This window comes from Balaenoptera acutorostrata, chromosome 9, assembly GCF_949987535.1.
Source record: "Balaenoptera acutorostrata chromosome 9, mBalAcu1.1, whole genome shotgun sequence".
In the NCBI taxonomy this organism is placed as follows: domain Eukaryota; kingdom Metazoa; phylum Chordata; class Mammalia; order Artiodactyla; family Balaenopteridae; genus Balaenoptera; species Balaenoptera acutorostrata.
Window position 1 is genome coordinate 8,736,760 of NC_080072.1, and position 19,015 is coordinate 8,755,774.

General features: G+C 41.0%; 1 protein-coding gene across 1 annotated transcript in view; it reads left to right on the forward strand.

The window, feature by feature from the left end:
• Window positions 1-19,015, forward strand: part of ATL3 (atlastin GTPase 3) — a 56,304-nt gene that overhangs the window by 5,035 nt on the left and 32,254 nt on the right. The window contains exons 2-5 of the mRNA XM_007174359.3: window positions 7,483-7,697; window positions 7,838-7,981; window positions 15,553-15,657; window positions 16,158-16,208. Coding sequence (XP_007174421.2) covers window positions 7,483-7,697; window positions 7,838-7,981; window positions 15,553-15,657; window positions 16,158-16,208 — 515 coding nt within the window. The remainder of the gene's footprint in view (window positions 1-7,482; window positions 7,698-7,837; window positions 7,982-15,552; window positions 15,658-16,157; window positions 16,209-19,015) is intronic.

Here is a 19,015-nt window from a genome sequence, read left to right on the forward strand (position 1 = left end):
AATGTATACAGATGGTCGGGGAACTAGGATCCCACAAACTGCGTGGTGCGGCCAAAAATACAGATGATAGATGTGACTGTGGTCAGGCCATATCTTTGTATGTGTATAAAATGTCACATCTGGTATTCATGTAAATGAACATAATAGAGCATTACCTCTTCATATCGAACATTAACTGTTCATGTAAGTGAGCCTTACTGTTGTTGTCATCTCAGAATGCATATCTAGACCTTGGGAAATGATTGCTTCGCTAAAGGGAGAAGGCATATAAGGTTGCCACTTAAAGGTTTTTCTAGTACTGTCCCTGGAGGTTAGATCTCCAGAGTATAAGATTACTGAGACATGGGAGTAATTTCACTGCAAATGGAGTATCTCTCCCCCTTAAAAAACTCCTAAAACAAACCCCCAAGTCTTTGGTGGGGTCCTTGCTGAGCAAGTTGCTTTAATGTTTTTATCATCGTAAATTTTGATCTGTTCTTTAGCCAGGACTATACAATTTTAAATTAAGCCAAGGCATGAATACGTTACCCAGCAAGTTTGGCCAATTTAAATATTCAGGAAATTTTCAGTTGTTCAAGAGAGATTGAATTTTAGAGCTATAAAATGGCTTTACCTAACTGCCTGATTTTGTGGACGAAGCTGAGACACAGAGAAGTAAAGTGATTTACTCACGCTGTTACGGTTAGTACGAAACTGGGCCCAGAAATCTGGTCTTTCCTGATTGTTAGGGAAGGCCTTTCTCCTGTAGATACTCCTTCACTGTTAAAACAGTCTTTGCCAAACCAGGAGCTTAAGTCATAGAAGGAAGAAATGATAGGGTCTGGTGGTATGTTTCATATAGGAAGATGGAGTCAGGGAAGATGTGAAGGCTGAAAGGTGGAGATTTGAGAGAAGTGGAGCAGCTGAGAGGATTCATTTTGATGATACTAAATGTAGACTTATAGAATGTTAGAACTGAAAGGGTTGCTAGAGGTTAAATCTTGACTCATTTTACTGTTGAGACTGAAGACTAGACATGCCCAGAATCACACAGGTTGTTAGTGGTAGAACTGGAACAGGAACTTGTCTCCTGACTCTTTTTTTTTTTTTTTTTTGGCTGTGTTGGGTCTTCGTTTCTATGCGAGGGCTTTCTCTAGTTGCGGCAAGCGGGGGCCACTCTCCATTGCGGTGCGCGGGCCTCTCACTATCGTGGCCTCTCTTGCTGCGGAGCACAGGCTCCAGACGCGCAGGCTCAGTAGTTGTGGCCCACGGGCCTAGTTGTTCCGCGGCATGTGGGATCCTCCCAGACCAGGGCTCGAACCCGCGTCCCCCGCACAGGCAGGCAGATTCTCAACCACTGTGCCACCAGGGAAGCCCTCTCCTGACTCTTATACCCATATATTCCTCCGTAATACTCCTCCGAGAGTGAGCTGATGGTGGAATATCCAGGTGAATCTGTCCCTTAAGCAATTGCACATTTGGACCTAAGTGCAGGTTAGAAATTAATGAAGTTGCATCACCAAAATAGAGGGTGTAGTGAAACTATAAGAATAAAGAGCTTATTCAGGGAGAGGTTGAGAACTGCGGAAGGCTAAAGCAGGGCGTTGGTGGGTATCACAGGAGGCTGAAAAGGAGAACTGGTGAAAGGGGACGATAAAGAGGCTGGAAGAGAACTAGGAGTGGGCACTGTTGTGGAGTCCAAAAGTTTTAAGAAGTTTTAGAAGTGGTTGGCCAATGTGTTATATCACAGGTGCAGAGTTGAATGAGAATCAAGAAAGACCTATTGGATTTGGCAGGAGAGGTCATTGATGAACTAGAGAATGGTTTCAACAGAGAGACTGAGAGGAAAGTCAGATTGCAAGGTGATAAGAAGGGAATGGGTAGATAAGTGGATGAAGACACACTTTCAGGGAGGTTGACAAAGAAAGACTGGAAGGAGGAAGGGAAGAAACTGACTTTTATTGAGGTTCTTTACATGTACTGTAGGGTTTAGTGTTTACAGTACTAGAAAGCTATTATTCTATGGTAGATACTGGGGCTGAATGTGGTAGTTTCCCTACTCCCCAGGGGCTCCCAGGAGCTCATTACAATATTATTATGTTGTAATGAGTGGAATAATAGTAAAGGTTTAAGTGGAAATAGGAAAGTGGGTTCTTTTTATTGAGTCCCTAATATGTGTCAGACACTGTGCTTTGAGATGGGTATTAGATTTATAAATAAATGGAGCTACAAATGGTTAGAAATTTATCCACAGTCACATTGTGACTAAATGGTGGAGTTTTCCGTTTATTCCCCAACTGTTTATTGGATGTCTACTCTCTGTGGGCACTGTTCTGGTTCTTGGGGGATATAGCATTGAACAAAAGAGACAAAAATTTCTGCCTTCATGGAGCTTACATTCTAGAGGTGAGAAAGAAAGGATTTAAGCCCTGCCGTCTCTCTTGATCGCTTTTAGTGTACCGTGCAAAGTGATGGACTCTGAGAGGATGGGGCAGGCGATCAGGACAGAGGGAGGGTGAAGGTGATTGTTGAAGGATGAGCAAGTGTTTGCTGGAATCAAGTGGAAGAAACATTTCAGGCTGTGAGAACAAATGGTTGAATAGGCTGTATATTTGAAAATTTGGAATCAAGACAGGACAGGACGTGAATCCTAACTTTCTCCTAGGAGGAAGACCAATGAGTATAAATTTACCTGGGAGGATGAGGAGAATAAAGAATTAGAGGAACGAAGGCAGTAGGGCGAATGGTGAAAGGCTTTGACTTACAGGATGGAGATTTTTTAGCTTTCAGCCATCAATCCATAAAATGTTTTTGTAGTTTTTTAAAATAAATTTGTTTTATTTATTTTATTTTATTTATTTATTTTTGGCCGCGTTGGGTCTTTGTTGCTGCACGCGGGCTTTCTCTAGTTCCTGCGAGCGGGGGCTAATCTTGGTTGCAATGCGCGTGCTTCTCATTGTGTTGGCTTCTCGTTGCAGAGCATGGGCTCTAGGCGTGCGGGCTTCAGTAGTTGTGGCACGCGGGCTTAGTAGTTGTGGCTCGCAGGCTCTAGAGCATGGGCTCAGTAGTTGTGGCACACGGACTTAGTTGCTCCGCGGCATGTGGGATCTTCCTGGACCAGGGCTTGAACCCGTGTCCCCTGCATTGGCAGGCAGATTCTTAACCACTGTGCCACCAGGGAAGTCCTTGATTTTTTTTATGTAGTTGCTGTCATGATATGTTTATGTACTGTAATGAAGGCATTCATCCCTGAAGGATGAGGTAACATCCTTAAAGCAACACTCGGGGGTGTTGACTTGCGTGATCAACCTAACAGGCAGGAAAGGTTGGAAGGTGGCATGGCTAAAGGAGAGGGCCCTGAGGTTTTGATTAAGGGATCTATGAGATTGGGGGGCAGGTTGTCTGAGATGCGAGGATAAATCAACAAAGGAAATTTACATGATATCTAGAAAAGGGTGAGTGGAAATAAGATTTTTACTTGGATGATCAATAATATAGTTCTCTTGTCTTAGGAAGTGAGAGATAAAGATAGTGTGGTGAAAAATGAGCAGCTCTATTTGTTTAAATTAAATTATTCGTGATGTGTACAGTTTAAAATGATTTTTCCCTTAAGTGGATCCAAACCAAAGGAACAAGATCTTTTAAAATCCGGTGTGCCCAGTGTCGGAGAGAAATGCAGAATCACCCCAGCTCCCTCAACTAAATATAGCCTGGTTCTCTTCTTTTTCACTTTGCTATAGGCAGAAAGAGGAAGAGATGAGGGAAGGCTTTATCACTTTTTTTTTAAACTGTCCTTAGTGGTCTTCATCTTCTCTTGAAGTGCAATTCGTTGTCTATAACTGCATACATTTTTGTCATGTGATTATTCTATCTTGTTTGTAGCCCAGGTAACTTTATCTTCCATACCTGTTGCCCTGACAACATCACCTGCATCCTTAGGGTGGTAGCTTTCAACTATATTACGGTACATATCATTCATCCTTTTTACAGTTGTTTATTGTGTGCCTGCTTTGTATCAGTACATTCACACTGCTCAGTAAACTTTAATAGTGAAATAGATAAAATTGAAAGAGCCAGTACCATGAACTTAATTGTGAAGTCCTGGGGGACTATTGTATTGGTTACATCTCATAGAGCCTCCAAATAAGTGATTTAAACAAGGTAGACATTTTTCTTTCATATGAAAGTGAGCCAGCATGGCAGTTCTGCTTCACCAAGTCCTCAGCCCTACCTCTCTTGTTGCTCCAGTATTCCTAGGGTGTTGCCCTCATGTGCCTGGTCCAGGGTGACTCGCTCCCACTTTCACATACAGCCAGCAGGAAGGGGGAAGATGCATGATATGGAAGTTGCTATATCATTTCCAGTCAGAACTTAGTCACACAGTGATACCCTACATACAGGGTTGGGTTGGAAATGTGTTTCTTCTGAGCATTTATGTGCCCAGCTAAAAATATATTACCATAGCAGGAGGAGAAAATGAATATTGGGGGAGCAACCGGCCATCTCAGGGACTGTGGTATTGCTTTGAGTACTCCACAGTACTTAACCTTGTGGCTTATCCATAAGGTGTGAATAAACTGTTCTCATTTCTTCTTTGATATAAAAGACTGAAGGTCTTCAGGTCCTGGATTCACCTGCTTTTATGGCAATAAGAACTCTAAGAGATTATTTACAGAAATGTTTCCTTTTTATAATAGGAAATAATGGGAAAGAAAAGTATTAGTATATATGTATTATAATGCTAGAATGACATTGAATCAATGTTTATAAATTGTTTTCCAACAGTTTGCAAAAAATTAAAAAGTGGCAAGAACCCTTTTGTTGCTGTCTGATACAGTAAGTATAAAAAGCGAGCAGCGGGACTCCCCTGGTGGCGCAGTGGCTAAGAATCCGCCTGCCAGTGCAGGGGGCACGGGTTCGATCCCTGGTCTGGAGAGCTACCACATGCCGCAGAGCAACTAAGCCCATGCGCCACAACTACTGAGCCCACGTGCCATAACTACTGAAGCCTGCACACTGTAGGGCCTGCATGCCGCAACTACTGAGCCTGTGTGCTGCAGCTACTGAAGCCCGCGTGCCTAGAGCCTGTGCTCTGCAACAAGAGAAGCCACTGCAATGAGAAGCCCGCGCAGCGCAATGAAGAGTAGCCCCCGCTCGCCACAACTAGAGAAAGCCTATGGTCAGCAACGAAGACCCAATGCAGCCAAAAATAAATAAAAATAAAAAAATAAATAAAAATAAAAAGTGAGCAGCAATTCCCATACTTAAAGATTAGAGTCTGGCAGTCAAGCTGTTTTGTCGACTTTGCCTGCTGTGATCATTCAGCCTTCAGTGCTTCCCAGATGAAAGTGTTTCTGGGACCATGTGTATGATTTTGGCCAAATCTGCCTACCTGTTCTATGCTCAACTTAATATTTGTTCTTCAATTTACTTTATATTGATTAGTTTTTAAAACTTAGCCTCCTTCTAAGCAATAATCCATTAAAACATGGTTTTGTTTCCTAATGTTTAATAGTCATTAAAATACGTAATTATTAAAACAAGTGTCCTTTTAACTACCTAAAAACATCTCCTTTAGTACATACACTTAGGGAAGGGAAATAGTGCTTTGCCTCATTTCATAGGCCCCACTGCTGTTTTTTTGTAAACCTTCCATAAATCCACATAGCTAAGTGGCTCTGAATTTCAAAGAATTAATATCTTTGTGCTTTCAACTCTAGAAGAGAAACTACTGGTTAGTGCTTAATTTTGAACTAAAGAATTAATTGTCCCTAAGACCTTGACTAGGTTATTAAGAGTGATTTGCAAAACATAGCCACCTAAAGATCTTTTCATGCTTTTCTCCAGAGCCTGTTGGGAAAGATGCTTAACTTTTGTAAGCCTTAGTTTCTTTATTTTTCAAATGGGGCAGTATTATTTACCTTGTAGGGTTGTTCTGAGGATTAAGTAAAATGATGTATTTAAAAGACTTAGGGCCTTCCCCGGTGGTCCAGTGGTTAAGACTGCACTTCCCTTGCAGGGGCCGCGGGTTAGGGTTAGGGTTAGGGTTAGGGTTTCCCTGGTCAGGGAGCTGAGATCCCACAAGCCACGTGTTGCGGCCAAAAAAAACCCCAAAAAAGCACACTTAGCGGTGGCAGTCACCCTTTCTACTATTGGTGGACGTTTGGGTTATTTCTAGTTTTGGACCATTTTGAGTAAAGCTGATGTGAACATTCTTGTATATATGTCTTTTGGTGGATATACACATTTATTTCTCTTAGGTGTATACCTAGGAGTGGAATTGCTTTATCATAGTTATGTTTAGTTTTAGTGGATACTGCCTAACGGTTTTTTCTATTCCTATCAGGATGTATGAGAATTACAGTTTGTACCACAGTCTCTCCCACAGTTGATATTGTCAGTCTTTGAAATTTTAGCCACTCTGATGGGTGGGCAGTGGTATCTCATTATGGTTTTTTTTAAAGTAATTTATTTATTTATTTATGTTTGGCTGCATTGGGTCTTCGTTGCTGTGTGCGGGCTTTCTCTAGTTGTGGTGGGTGGGGGCTACTCGTTGTTGCTGTGCACGGGCTTCTCACTGCGGTGGCTTCTCTTGTTGCGGAGCACGGGCTCTAGGCGCGTGGGCTCAGTAGTTGTGGCTTGTGGGCTCTAGAGTGCAGGCTCAGTCATTGTGGCACACGGGCTTAGTTGCTCCGTGGCATGTGGGATCTTCCCGGACCAGGAATTGAACCCATGTCCCCTGCATTGGCAGGCAGATTCTTAACCACTATGCCACCAGGGAAGTCCTGGATGTCTTTTTTTTTTTTTTTTTTTTAAATCTCCTTTATTTGAACATGGAATTTTGTAGTTTTTTTTTTTTAATTTTATTTACTTATTTATTTATTTTTGGCTGTGTTGGGTCTTCGTTTGTGTGCGAGGGCTTTCTCCAGTTGCGGCGAGCGGAGGCCACTCTTCATCACGGTGCGCGGGCCTCTCACTATTGCGGCCTCTCTTGTTGCGGAGCACAGGCTCCAGACGCGCAGGCTCAGTAGTTGTGGCTCACGGGCCTAGTTGCTCCGCGGCATGTGGGATCTTCCCAGACCAGGGCTCAAACCCGTGTCCCCTGCATTGGCAGGCAGATTCTCAACCACTGCGCCGCCACCAGGGAAGCCCTGGATATCCTTTTTTAATGAAATGCTCGTTCATAATCTTTTACCCATTGCTATTTTTAAAGGTGAAATGGTTGTCTTCTTCTTTTCTTTTTCTATAATGATTCTGGATATGAGTCCTTTGGATTTAGGTGTTAGGAATATTTCCTCCTAGCCTGTGACTTGCATTTTTACTCCCTTAAGGATGTCTTTTAATGAACAAAAATTCTTAATTTTAATGAAGTCGAATTTGTCATTTTTTTCTTTTATGGTTGGTGCTTTGTTCCGTGTTTAAGAAGTTTTTACTCTTCCCATGTTAAAAAATACGTATTTTAAAAATATTTGAAACTAATTTTTTTTCTCTACAACAACATAGGTGATGCTATGGAGAGTGCAAAGCCTGGTCCAGTGCAGGTTGTTTTGGTTCAGAAAGACCAACATGCCTTTGAGCTAGAAGAGAAAGCCTTGGCCAGCATCCTCTTACAGGAACACATCCGAGACCTTGATGTGGTGGTGGTGTCAGTGGCTGGTGCCTTCCGAAAGGGCAAGTCCTTCTTTCTGGACTTTATGCTACGATACTTATATTTCCAGGTAAAGTAGAATTATTTCATTTCAAATTAGAAAGTGAGACTGTTATGTCCAAAAGAGCAAACTAAGCTCATGAATTATCCTTGATGTGTAAAGTTACTCGAAATTTTAGACTTAATGGAAATTTCTTATTTCTCCTATAGAAGGAAGGTGGCCGTTCAAATTGGTTGGGTGACCCAGAAGAACCGTTAACAGGGTTTTCATGGAGAGGGGGCTCTGACCCAGAAACCACTGGGATTCAGATCTGGAGTGAGGTTTTCACTGTGGAGAAGCCAGATGGGAAGAAGGTAAGGAAGAAAAAGACTTATAAACTAACAAACACAACAAAATGAGAACTTTAATGTGTAGCCTGATAATCCAATTAAAAATGATTTTTATCAGAATGATATAAGTGCACGTTTAAAACTAATTCATGAATATAGTTTAAAAGGTCAAAGAGTAACATTAAGGCTTCTAACGAAAAATAGCCGTCAGGTGCCCTAGTCCTCCGTCTGCTCATTTTCACTTCCCAGAGGCTAATGCTCTCAGCTGTTCAGATGTTACTTCTGTTCTTTACACTCTTACTCCTGTGAGCATTCACTCCCCCCACCCCTCCAGCTGTCAGCAGGGCATCTTACCCACCTCATCGAGCCTAGTAAGCTTCAGTTGTAGAGCTTCTCCCCAGGTTTCTTTGTAAGGGTCAGCAGGGGCAAGTCATGTGTCTCCTAAAGTGGAAGAGGGGATTTGGGGTTATGACTGTTTCTTCAACAGACTTTAACCCATTCCTTCTGTTTTTAGCCTCACCCTAAAGCATGCCTTCACAGCTGTTTGTGCCTCTCATTTTTGAGTCTTTCCAGGGCTTCAGGTTTCATATTCCCCTTCAGGTTGTTCAGCTTCAGCCGTTTCCTTGATGTTAAGTAATTAAATATCTTGAGAGCTGGACAGTTGATGCACGACTTTTTTTTTTTAATGTTTACTTATTTATTTATTTATTTGGCTGAGGTGGGTCTTAGTTGCGGCACGCAGGATCTTCATTGCTGTGTGCGGGATCTTTAGTTGCAGCATGCGGGATCTAGTTACCTGACCAGGGATCGAACCTGGGCCTCCTGCGTTGGGAGCTAGGAGTCCTAACCACTGGACCACCAGGGAAGTCCCTGATGCATGACTCTTGATCACTGTTTCCACAGCTTCTGTTTTTTTTCCTTATAAATTTCCTTATTTTTTTAATGTTTTCTTTGTTTCTCTTTTTTTTTTTTTAGTGAAGTTTCAGGAGAAAGGTATATTGGAAAACCCTCCTTTTTTTTTTTTAGCATAGATACACATGCAGAAATGCGTAGCAAAATGGGGAGATTATCACACATTTTTTTTTAAGAGAAGAGAATGTAGGAGAATAAGGAGTTTTTGGAATATAACATTAGAAACTTTTGCCTGGAAGAATCTTTAGATATTATTTTATCCAGCCTTTAATTTTTTAACAGCTTTACTGAAATTTAATTGATGTTCCATTTCTCCACTCCCAGCTTTTGTGCTTTTGTCACTGTTTTACTTTAATAACATTGTTTTTATTTTTGTTTAAATGGTCAGTTATCTTTTAAAGATATTTAAATAATAAGAAAAAAGCCATATATTTACCCATGCAGTTACCATTAACTGCTCTTCACTTTTTGTGTCCAGATTTTTATCTATTTTTTGTATTCATTTTTCCTTCAGCCTGAAGGACTTCTTTAATATTTCTTGTAGTGCTGCTCTTCTGGTGCAGAATTCTTCTAGCTTTCTTTCTATGTTTGAAAAGTATTTTGCCTTTGTTTTGAAAATATTTATGCTGGGTATAGAATTCTAGGCTGGCAGTTTTGTCTTTCAGTGCCTCAAAGATGTCACTCCCCTGCCTTTTTTTTTTTTTTTAAAGATTTAATTTAGGGCTTCTCTGGTGGCACAGTCGTTAAGAATCCGGCTGCCAATGCAGGGGACACGGGTTCAAAGCCTGGTCCAGGAAGATCCCACATGCCGTGGAGCAATGAAACCTGTGCACCACAACTATTGAGCCTGCGCTCTAGAGCCAGTGAGCCACAACTACTGAGCCCGTGTGCCACAGCTACTGAAGCCCGTGCGCCTAGAGCCTGTGCTCCGCAACAAGAGAAAGCCCACACGCAGCAACGAAGACCCAACGCAGCCAAAAAAAAAGATTTAATTTTATTTATTTTTTTGGCTGCATTGGGTCTTCGTTGCTGTGTGCGGGTTTTCTCTAGTTGCGGCGAGCGGGGGCTACTCTTCGTTGTGGTGCACGGGCTTCTCATTATGGTGGCTTCTCTTGTCGCGGAGCACAGGCTCTAGGCACGCAGGCTTCAGTAGTTGTGGCACATGGGCTCAGTAGTTGTGGCTTGCTGGCTTAGTTGCTCTACAGCATGTGGGATCTTCCCGGACCAGGGATCGAACCTGTGTCCCCTGCGTTGGCAGGCTGATTCTTATCCACTGTGCCACCAGGGAAGTCCCTCCCCTGCCTTTTTGCTGACATTACTTCTGCTGAGAAATTGCTGTTATCCTTATCATTGTTCTTGTGTGTCTAACGTGTCTTTTTGTCTAGTTGCTTTTATGGGGTTTTTGTAGTCTGACTGGAGGGAACAGGTGCTGTTCTTGGCCCTCTGTGAGCCTTAGGTAGTGTTCCCTCTAACCCTTTTGAATGGCTCTTTCTCCAGCCTCAGGTAATTTCCTTATTCACATGGGCTGGTCAGGACTCAGCTGAACACTTGATGGGTACCCTCTGTAGATCCCTGGTGTTCTTTGTCTCTGTAGCTCTCTTCTCAGGTGCTCTGCCTAAGAACTCCTGTTTCCTTGGTCTTCCTGACTCTCAGCTGTATTTCCTGACTCAGAATCTGGTGGCTCTGCCTGGGTTCCCCCTCCCTGTGCCTTGGCCAGTTAGCTGGGTCAACTGTAAAGCTCGCCTCATCTGTTTCCTTTCTTTCAAGGATCATTATCCTTTGTTACCCGATGTCCAATGTCTTGAAACTGTTGTTTCATATATTTTGTCTGTTATGTTTGGTTTTAGGTGGGAGGGTAGATCCAGTCTGTTATTCCATTTTGACTGGAAATGGAAGTCTGATCTTCATTTTAGAGATGCTGTAAAATGACCCAGTGAGTTAAGGGCCTGCTGTGGGTAACATAGCGACTCTTAGAGACGGCACCACAACAAGGCCCTATGACCTTCATTTCAGTTCTTGTTTTCTATATCATGTTCTGTTTCTACATTTCTGGTAATGTGTGGTAGGCATTTTTTAAAAAAATTTTTATTGCAGTATAGTTGCTTTACAATGTTGTGTTAGTTTCTGCTGTATAGTAAAGTGAATCAGTTATACATACATATGTCCACTCTTTTTTAGATTTCCTTTGCATTTAGGTCACCACAGATAGAGTTTCCTGTGCTAAACAGTAGGTTCTTATTAGTTATCTGTTTTATACATAGTAGTGTATATACGTCAATCCCAGTCTCCCAATTCGTCCCACCCCCCGGTAGATGCTTTCTTAATTTGTTTTTAGGAATAAATAATTATTGTTGACTATGTGATCCCTTTGTACAGAACTGGTGGGCCTCATTTTAATTTTGGGGGAATGTGGTGTATTAATTCTCCTTAAGAGTTTAGGAAATCTCTACAGTGTTAGTAGTAAGCAGGCTTTGCTTTTAGTTATCTGACATTTATAGTGCCCTCATTTTTTTATCTTGTTGAATTGACTCCTCTTTAGAGCTCCATGTTTATTGACATCATTTTGGTTTCCTGCCCTTTAAAAAAATTTAATAGACTTTATTTTTTAGAGTAATTTTAGGTTTATAGGAATACTGATCAGGAAGTGCAGAGTTCCCCCTTCCATTTTCTTCCTATTATTTACATCTTTTGTCAGTGTGATACATTTGTTATAATTAATGAACCAGTATTGATAGGTTGTCATTAACTAAAGCCCATGGTTTACATTAAGGTTCACTCTTTGTGTTGCACGTTCTGTGGGTTTTGATAAATGTATGATGATATGTAGCTACGATTACTGTATCAACAGAGGAAGTGCACTGCCCTAAAAATCCTCTGTGCTCCACCTGTTTGTTCCTCCTCCCCTCCCTGAAATCCTGGTAACCACTGATTGTTTTACTGTCCCCATAGTTTCGTCTTTTCCAGAATGTCATATAGTTGGAATCATATAGTATATAGCCTTTTCTGATTGGTTTCTTTCACTTAGCAATGTACATTTTTTTTTTTTAATTTTATTTATTTATTTATTTATTTTTGGCTGTGTTGGGTCTTCATTTCTGTGCGAGGGCTTTCTCTAGTTGTGGCAAGTGGGGGCCACTCTTCATCGCGGTGCGAGGGCCTCTCACTATCGCCGCCTCTCTTGTTGCAGAGCACAGGCTCCAGACGTGCAGGCTCAGTAATTGTGGCTCACGGGCCCAGTTGCTCCGCGGCATGTGGGATCTTCCCAGACCAGGGCTCGAACCCGTGTCCCCTGCATTGGCAGGCAGAATCTTAACCACTGCGCCACCAGGGAAGCCCAGCAATGTACATATTTTTATGGTTCCTCACATCTGTTTGTATTGATAGCTCATTTCTTATTTCTGAATAGTATTCCACTATATGGATGACCACAGTTTATCCACTCACCTACTGAATGACATCTTGTTTGCTTCCAAGTTTTGGTAATTATGAGTAGAGCTTCTGTAAATATTCATGGGCAGGTTATTGTGTGGACATAAGTTTCAACTCATTTGGGTAAATACCAAGAAGTGCAACTGTTGGATTGTATGGTAAGATTATGCTTAGTTTTGTAAGAAACTGCCAAACTGTCTTCCAAACTAGTTGTGCCATTTTGCATGCTCTCCAGCAATGAGTGAGAGGTCCTGATGTTTCATATTCTCGTTAGCATTTGGTATTGTCAATTTTCTGGTGTGTAGGGATACCTTGTTGTGTTTCTAATGTGTTTTAAAAAAAATTACGTTCAGACATCTAGCAGGATCAGGAGTGCTTTAAAAAAAATCAATATTCCTACACCAGAAACTAACACAACATTGTAAATTAACTATACTTCAATTTAAAAAAATTAATATTGGATAAATGCTGTACTCATAAGCAGTTCTTTAGAAGTTAGCCAAATAAAAGTTTAGCAAGATTGTCTTATTTTATACTTGGTGAGGTTTTAGCTTAGAGCTTGTCTAATTAGAAAGCCACCTACAAGTGGAATTACTGGGTCTGAGAATGCCCATTTCCTCTTTTTCTAGCTATTGCCAAATTGTTCTTGAAGGTAGTTATGGTATTTTACTATTCCACTACATGATATGAGAATACTATTTCCCCGAAATATGCAGCACTTTAATTATACTTATGACTCCCACTCCTCAAAGAGTTTCTCTTTAGTATGTCTTCTTTTTCCCTCTGTTTGGCCTCATTTTTCTCATTAGCAGATGCCATGATTTTCTCTTTTCATTGAGGTATAATTCACATACTATAAAATTCAACCTTTAAAATATATAATTCAGCAGTTTTTAGTACACTCACAAGGCTGCGCAGGTATCACCATCTAATTCCAGAACATTTTCATCACCCCCAAAAGAAACTCAGTCACTCCCCATTTCCGTCTTCTCCCAGCCCATGGCCACTGTCGACCTACTTTCCTCCTCCATGTTGGCTGTTTCCTACAGATGGAGTCACGTAACATATGGGTCGTTTGTGTAGCCGCTCGTACCCAGCCCAGTGCCCTCAAGGCCCATCCATGATGTAACACTAGTAATGACTAATGATGTTGAGAATCTTTTCACATAACCATTTGTATATTTTCTTGGGAAAAATGTCTGTTCAAATCAAATCCATTTTTTAATTGGGTTGTCTTTTTGTTGTTGAATTCTTTACGCATTCTGGATACTAGACCATCATCGGGTATGTGATTTGCAATTATTTGAAGTCCAGTTTGTGTATTTTTTTTTGGTTTATTGTGCTTTAGGTGTCATATATTAGAAACCATTGCCTAATCTGAGGTCATGAAGATTTACACCTATGCTTTCTTGTATGAGTTTTGTGGGTTTTGCTCTAATATTTTGGTCTTGATCTGTTTTAGTTAATTTTTGTATATGATGTGAGGTAGGGATCCAAAACCATTCTTTCACATGTGGAAATCCACTTGTTCCAGCCATGATTAGTCATTTTTTTTAAACCTTCAGTTTTATTTTTGTTTTTAATTAATTAATTTATTATTTATTTATTTTTGGCCGTATTGGGTCTTTGTTGCTGCGTGCGGGCTTTCTCTAGTTGCAGTGAGCAGGGGCTACTCTTCATTGCAGTGCGCGGGCTTCTCTTGTTGAGGAGCATGGGCTCTAGGCACGCAGGCTTCAGTAGTTGTGGCTCGCGGGCTCTAGAGCACAGGCTCAGTAGTTGTGGCCCACAGGCTTAGTTGCTCCGCGACATGTGGGATCTTCCCGGACCAGAGCTCAAACCCGTGTCCTCCTGCATTGGCAGGCAGATTCTTAACCACTGCGCCACCAGGGAAGTCCCCATGATTAGTCTTGATTGGTCGTTTAGTTTGACAGTATCCTCTTCACAAAACCGCTAAAGTATGGGTAGATGAAGTCTTTTTATCATTAGGTTTCAGTGTATTCAGGCTAGAAACTTCATTTCATTTGAATTGATCTTTTTTTTCTGAATAGTGCTTTCTTTTGGTTGAATTTATATCATATGTATTCAATCACAGTAGTGCGTTGGGTATATGAAAATCCATAAATATATGTTATTAATGGGCCCTGATATATAAACTATATAAAATGATTTATTATCATTTCTAAGAATAAAAATACTTTTCTAAAAAAAAATACTTTTCTAAGTAATAAAAATGTCATTTCTAAGAATAAAAATTTTGATTTGTATTTGTTATCATAAATCTTACTTAAAAATGTTTTTGACTATGGCATTTCTCTTCTTATATTCAATAGAGCTTCATAGAAAGCTTCCCTTCTGGCCTTTGCAATAATTTCGGTATTGGTAAAGAACTAGGCACTTGCTGATGAATTTACTTATTTTTCTGAACATGTTAAACCCTGTCCTCTTTTGGAACCAGTTATGCATGAGTTTGAAAAGTTTTATTTTTAAATTATATGATTGAAAATTATAGCAAGTTGTATAAGGATTATAAGGTACTATATCTTATTTAACATTTTGCATACATCTAACTTTTAAGGTGGGAACGTTCATTAAGGCTTCATGAAGCCAAATTACATAGAGTGAATGATAGCCTAGTTTCTCCTGCTTTCATTTGGCATCTGTGGTGTGGTCTCTCTTTCATAAAGATTGAAATAAATGTTCATTTTATTTTATCAAACAACCAGAAAACTCTAGAAATTTGAGAGAAGAATGCAGCTTTGCAGGTAAATGCCAAAAATATCCCACACCATATGTTTTATTTATTTATTTTTTGATTATGCCTAAGTTTAAACTAAGTCAATTAGTTAATTGACTTAGCCAATCCAAATGACTGGCTTCGAAAGTGAGCTAATTGACTTCAACATTTGGCTGTTTTGATTGTTAGGGTGATTTTCCCCTCTTTTCATATTGCTTTGTATACCTCTATTTTGTATCATATCACTGGGTAAGAGCAGATAATCTCCAGCAAAGTTCTCTGTTCAAAAATACAAGGCAGCTGAATACTTACATTTATTGAAAAAAATTCACGTATTAAGTGGACCTGCGCAGTTCAAACCCCTGTTGTTCAAGGGTCAACTGTAATTGTACTTTTCTGATAGAACCTACGAGCAGGTGCTTAAGCCTCATTTAAATATTACCTGTACTTTTCAATTTCTCCTTGCATGTCTTCCCTTCTCACTTTTACATATTTTGTTTGTGTTTCCTTTTTTTCATAGGTTGCAGTTGTTCTGATGGATACCCAGGGGGCATTTGACAGCCAGTCCACTGTGAAAGATTGTGCTACCATCTTTGCTCTAAGTACCATGACTAGTTCTGTTCAGGTAAGGCCATTTGACTAGGAAAAAAGTTTGTAGAAGAAATAAGATGAAGAGAATACATCTAGTTTCAGTTATTGTTCTGTTATCAGCATTCCTATGGTGATATGTAAATGTTCTTTTTAGACTACAGATATAAGTTAAGTTCTTACAAGCTTAAGAAGGAGCCTAAACTATTTTTCCATTTTGGTCATAAATATATGTAGTATATTCCAAGAAAAGTCTGAAAAGTGAAAATTGAAATTATATCATTTACATCATACAGGAAATGTAGATTTGGTAAAAATTGAAGAAAACTATATTTTAAAGTGTAAAGGAAAGATTATGTGATTTCAACATTATATGCATAGTTTTCCAAAAGACAGATGTTATTACTGTTTAAACAGACCTCATATTCTTATATGCAGATCTTTAATTGTACAAAGCTTCTGTTCAGTCCTTTAGGCTTATTTGGGATTCATTTGAAGTAAGCTAGAGTAGAATAAATCTGGACTTTTGTTTTCTAGATTTATAATTTGTCCCAGAACATTCAGGAAGATGATCTTCAACAGCTACAGGTATATATTTCTCATAAAAATGTTAATATATCATTTAAAAGTTTTAAGACTAAGATAAGTTTTACAACTGAGTAGTTTCAGCCAAAGATTGAAACTTGGAGGAAGACTTGGGGTTCATGGTAATCCTGCACTCTGTATCTGTGGCTGGAGTGGTCAGGGAAGGCCTTAGTGAGTTGAGCTAGGAACCAGAAGAAAGTGGGTGGGTCAGTCCTGCAGATATGTTGGGGGGAGGGGTGTGGGGAGTGGTGCAGGGGAGGGGACAGCAGGAAGAAAGACCCTGAGGTGGAGTGTGCTTGGCGGGATCCAGGAACAGCAAGGAGGCCAGTGGGTGGGGTTGGAGGGTGAGACAGGAGAAGGCCAAGTGATGAAGTCAGAGAGGCATTCAGCTTCCAGTGATGCCCTGCCTTTGTAAGGACTTGGGCTTTTCCTCTGGGTGAGATGGGAACCATGTTTTGATCAGAGGAGTGATATTATTTGACATATTATGAAAGGATCACCCTGGCTGTTGTGTTTAGAATAGATTTTTAGAGGCACAAGTGTGCATTCAGTGAGACTGGTTATGGAGCTATTGCAATAATTCAGGCGAGGTTAAATAAATTCATATTTATAAAATGCATAGGATCATGTGCCTGGAAAACAGTATGTGCTTAATAACTGCTAGCCATTATTTATACCTATCACTGCTACTGTTATTAGTCATTGTCTCCTCTTCTCCATAGTAGCAGTTCTTTTTTTTGGGCTGCTTTGGGTCTTCGTTGCTGCGCACGGGCTTTCTCTAGTTGCGGCGAGTGGGGGCTACTCTTCGTTGCAGTGCGCGGGCTTCTCATTGCGGTGGCTTCTCTTGTTGCAGAGCACGGGCTCTAGGCGTGCGGGCTTCAGTAGTTGTGGCACACAGGCTCAGTAGTTGTGGCGCACGGGCTCAGTTGCTCCACGGCATGTGGGATCTTCCCAGACCAGGGATTGAACCCGTGTCCCCTGCGTTGGCAGGCAGATTCTTAACCACTCTGCCACCAGGGAAGTCCCAATAGAGCAGTTCTTCTACATTTTTCTTGTAAAATCCTCTTCATTGAGTATTCCAGAGTTGGATGCAATTTGGCATGCTTCTCTAATTCTACTCCTCCCACCGGCATTCAAGAAACATATCAATACCAGAGTGGGGGTGTCTTTTATTATAGAAATTACCTTGAATTAGTTCTAATTTCTATTTCTTTAAAAAAAAAAAAGGAAATAATTCCTAAATTTTGGTTCTTAATGTTACTATTAGCAGTTACCTGTACTTCATAATTGGTGGTTCTATACCAATGCCATCGTTCAGTGGTTGAGAGCTGTTGCTCCATAGTACATATCCTTCAAGACTTGAGTTTGACACCTTTTCACCTGAAACTTATTCCTTTCTAAGCTCCTTTTTTTGGAGTGCCTAATTTGTGTGAGGCAGTGGACCAAGTGCTGTAGATACCATAGTATGTGAGGTAGACATGATTCTTTATGGATTTTGTAGTCCAGTCAGTGAGAGGGTACCTAAATGCTTAGGCATGGGTGATGTATTGGGACTACTGTCACAGAGTACCACGACCTTGGTGGCTTAAAACAGTAGAACTGTATCATCTCACAGTTGTGGAAGCTAGAAGTCGAAAATGAAGTGGTTGACAGGGCCACAGTCTCTGCGAGCCTGTGGGGAGAATCCTTTCTTGCCTCTTCCTGGCTTCTAGTGGTTTTTTGGCAATCTTTGGCATTCCTTGGCTTGCAGCTGTAACACTTCAGTTTCTGCCTCTGTCTTCATGTGGCTGTCTTCCCCCTGTGTCTGTGTGTCTTTGTCTTCCCGTTGCATTCTGTTCCCTGTGTTTCTGTTATGTCTTCTTATAAGGACACTAGTCATATTGGATTGTCTTACCCTAATGACCTTATCTTAACTTGAATAATCTGAGAAGACCCTTCCTCCAATAAGGTCACATTTCACAGGTACCAGGGATTAGGACTTCAACCTATTTTTTTGGGGGGTGGGCACAACTCCATAACAGGTGATAAGGATTATGATGCAGTTACGTAATTCTCCTTTGATACTATTCTCAAGAGCTCCACCATCCTCTGGTTCCTCAAACCCAAGATGTGTTTAAACATGTCTTTCCCATAATCATTTCAAAACTAAACATTCCTGATTCTGTTAATTATGTCCTACTGTAGGGGAGGAAAGAATCTTTACTCATCGTAGGTTCTTGGCTGAAGCAGGGATTGAATGGAAGTGCCTGCTTTGATGAAGAGGACTGGGACAGGTGTCAAAGTGCTTGATGAATGATAGGGAATGACCACATGGTTTGCAGATGGATGGCAATAAAGAATGGGGAAAGAGGTTATTCTACAGAATGGCGCAAATCCTAAAGGAGTAGGGCTTTTTACCAGAAGATGGAGGATGATGGTTGAGAAGTGATAAAGGGGAGCAGGGACGTCACCAACCCCACCTTTTGATCTGGAGACACATGGGATGTGAGAGAATAACAGCTGCTACTTCAGATATTTATGGGGAAAATTGTGCCCTCAGGTTTTGTTAAAGCAGGGAGGTAGAAGAAATTCTCAGAGAAGGAGCTGGAAATTTAGGAGAGTGTTCACTGTGGCTCTGAAGTTGCAGGAGAAACAGTGGAATTGTCTGAGGGTGGGGGAGGGGGGACCGGAGAATTAAGTGGCTGGTCGTGCCAGTGCCTTCGACTGTGAAGCCGGAGGGGGGATGTGACTAGGGTTAGGGCACTGGTCAGTGAGAACAGGGATGGTGGGTCGGATGGATTTTACGCCTATGGAGGGTGACCACTGGGCCT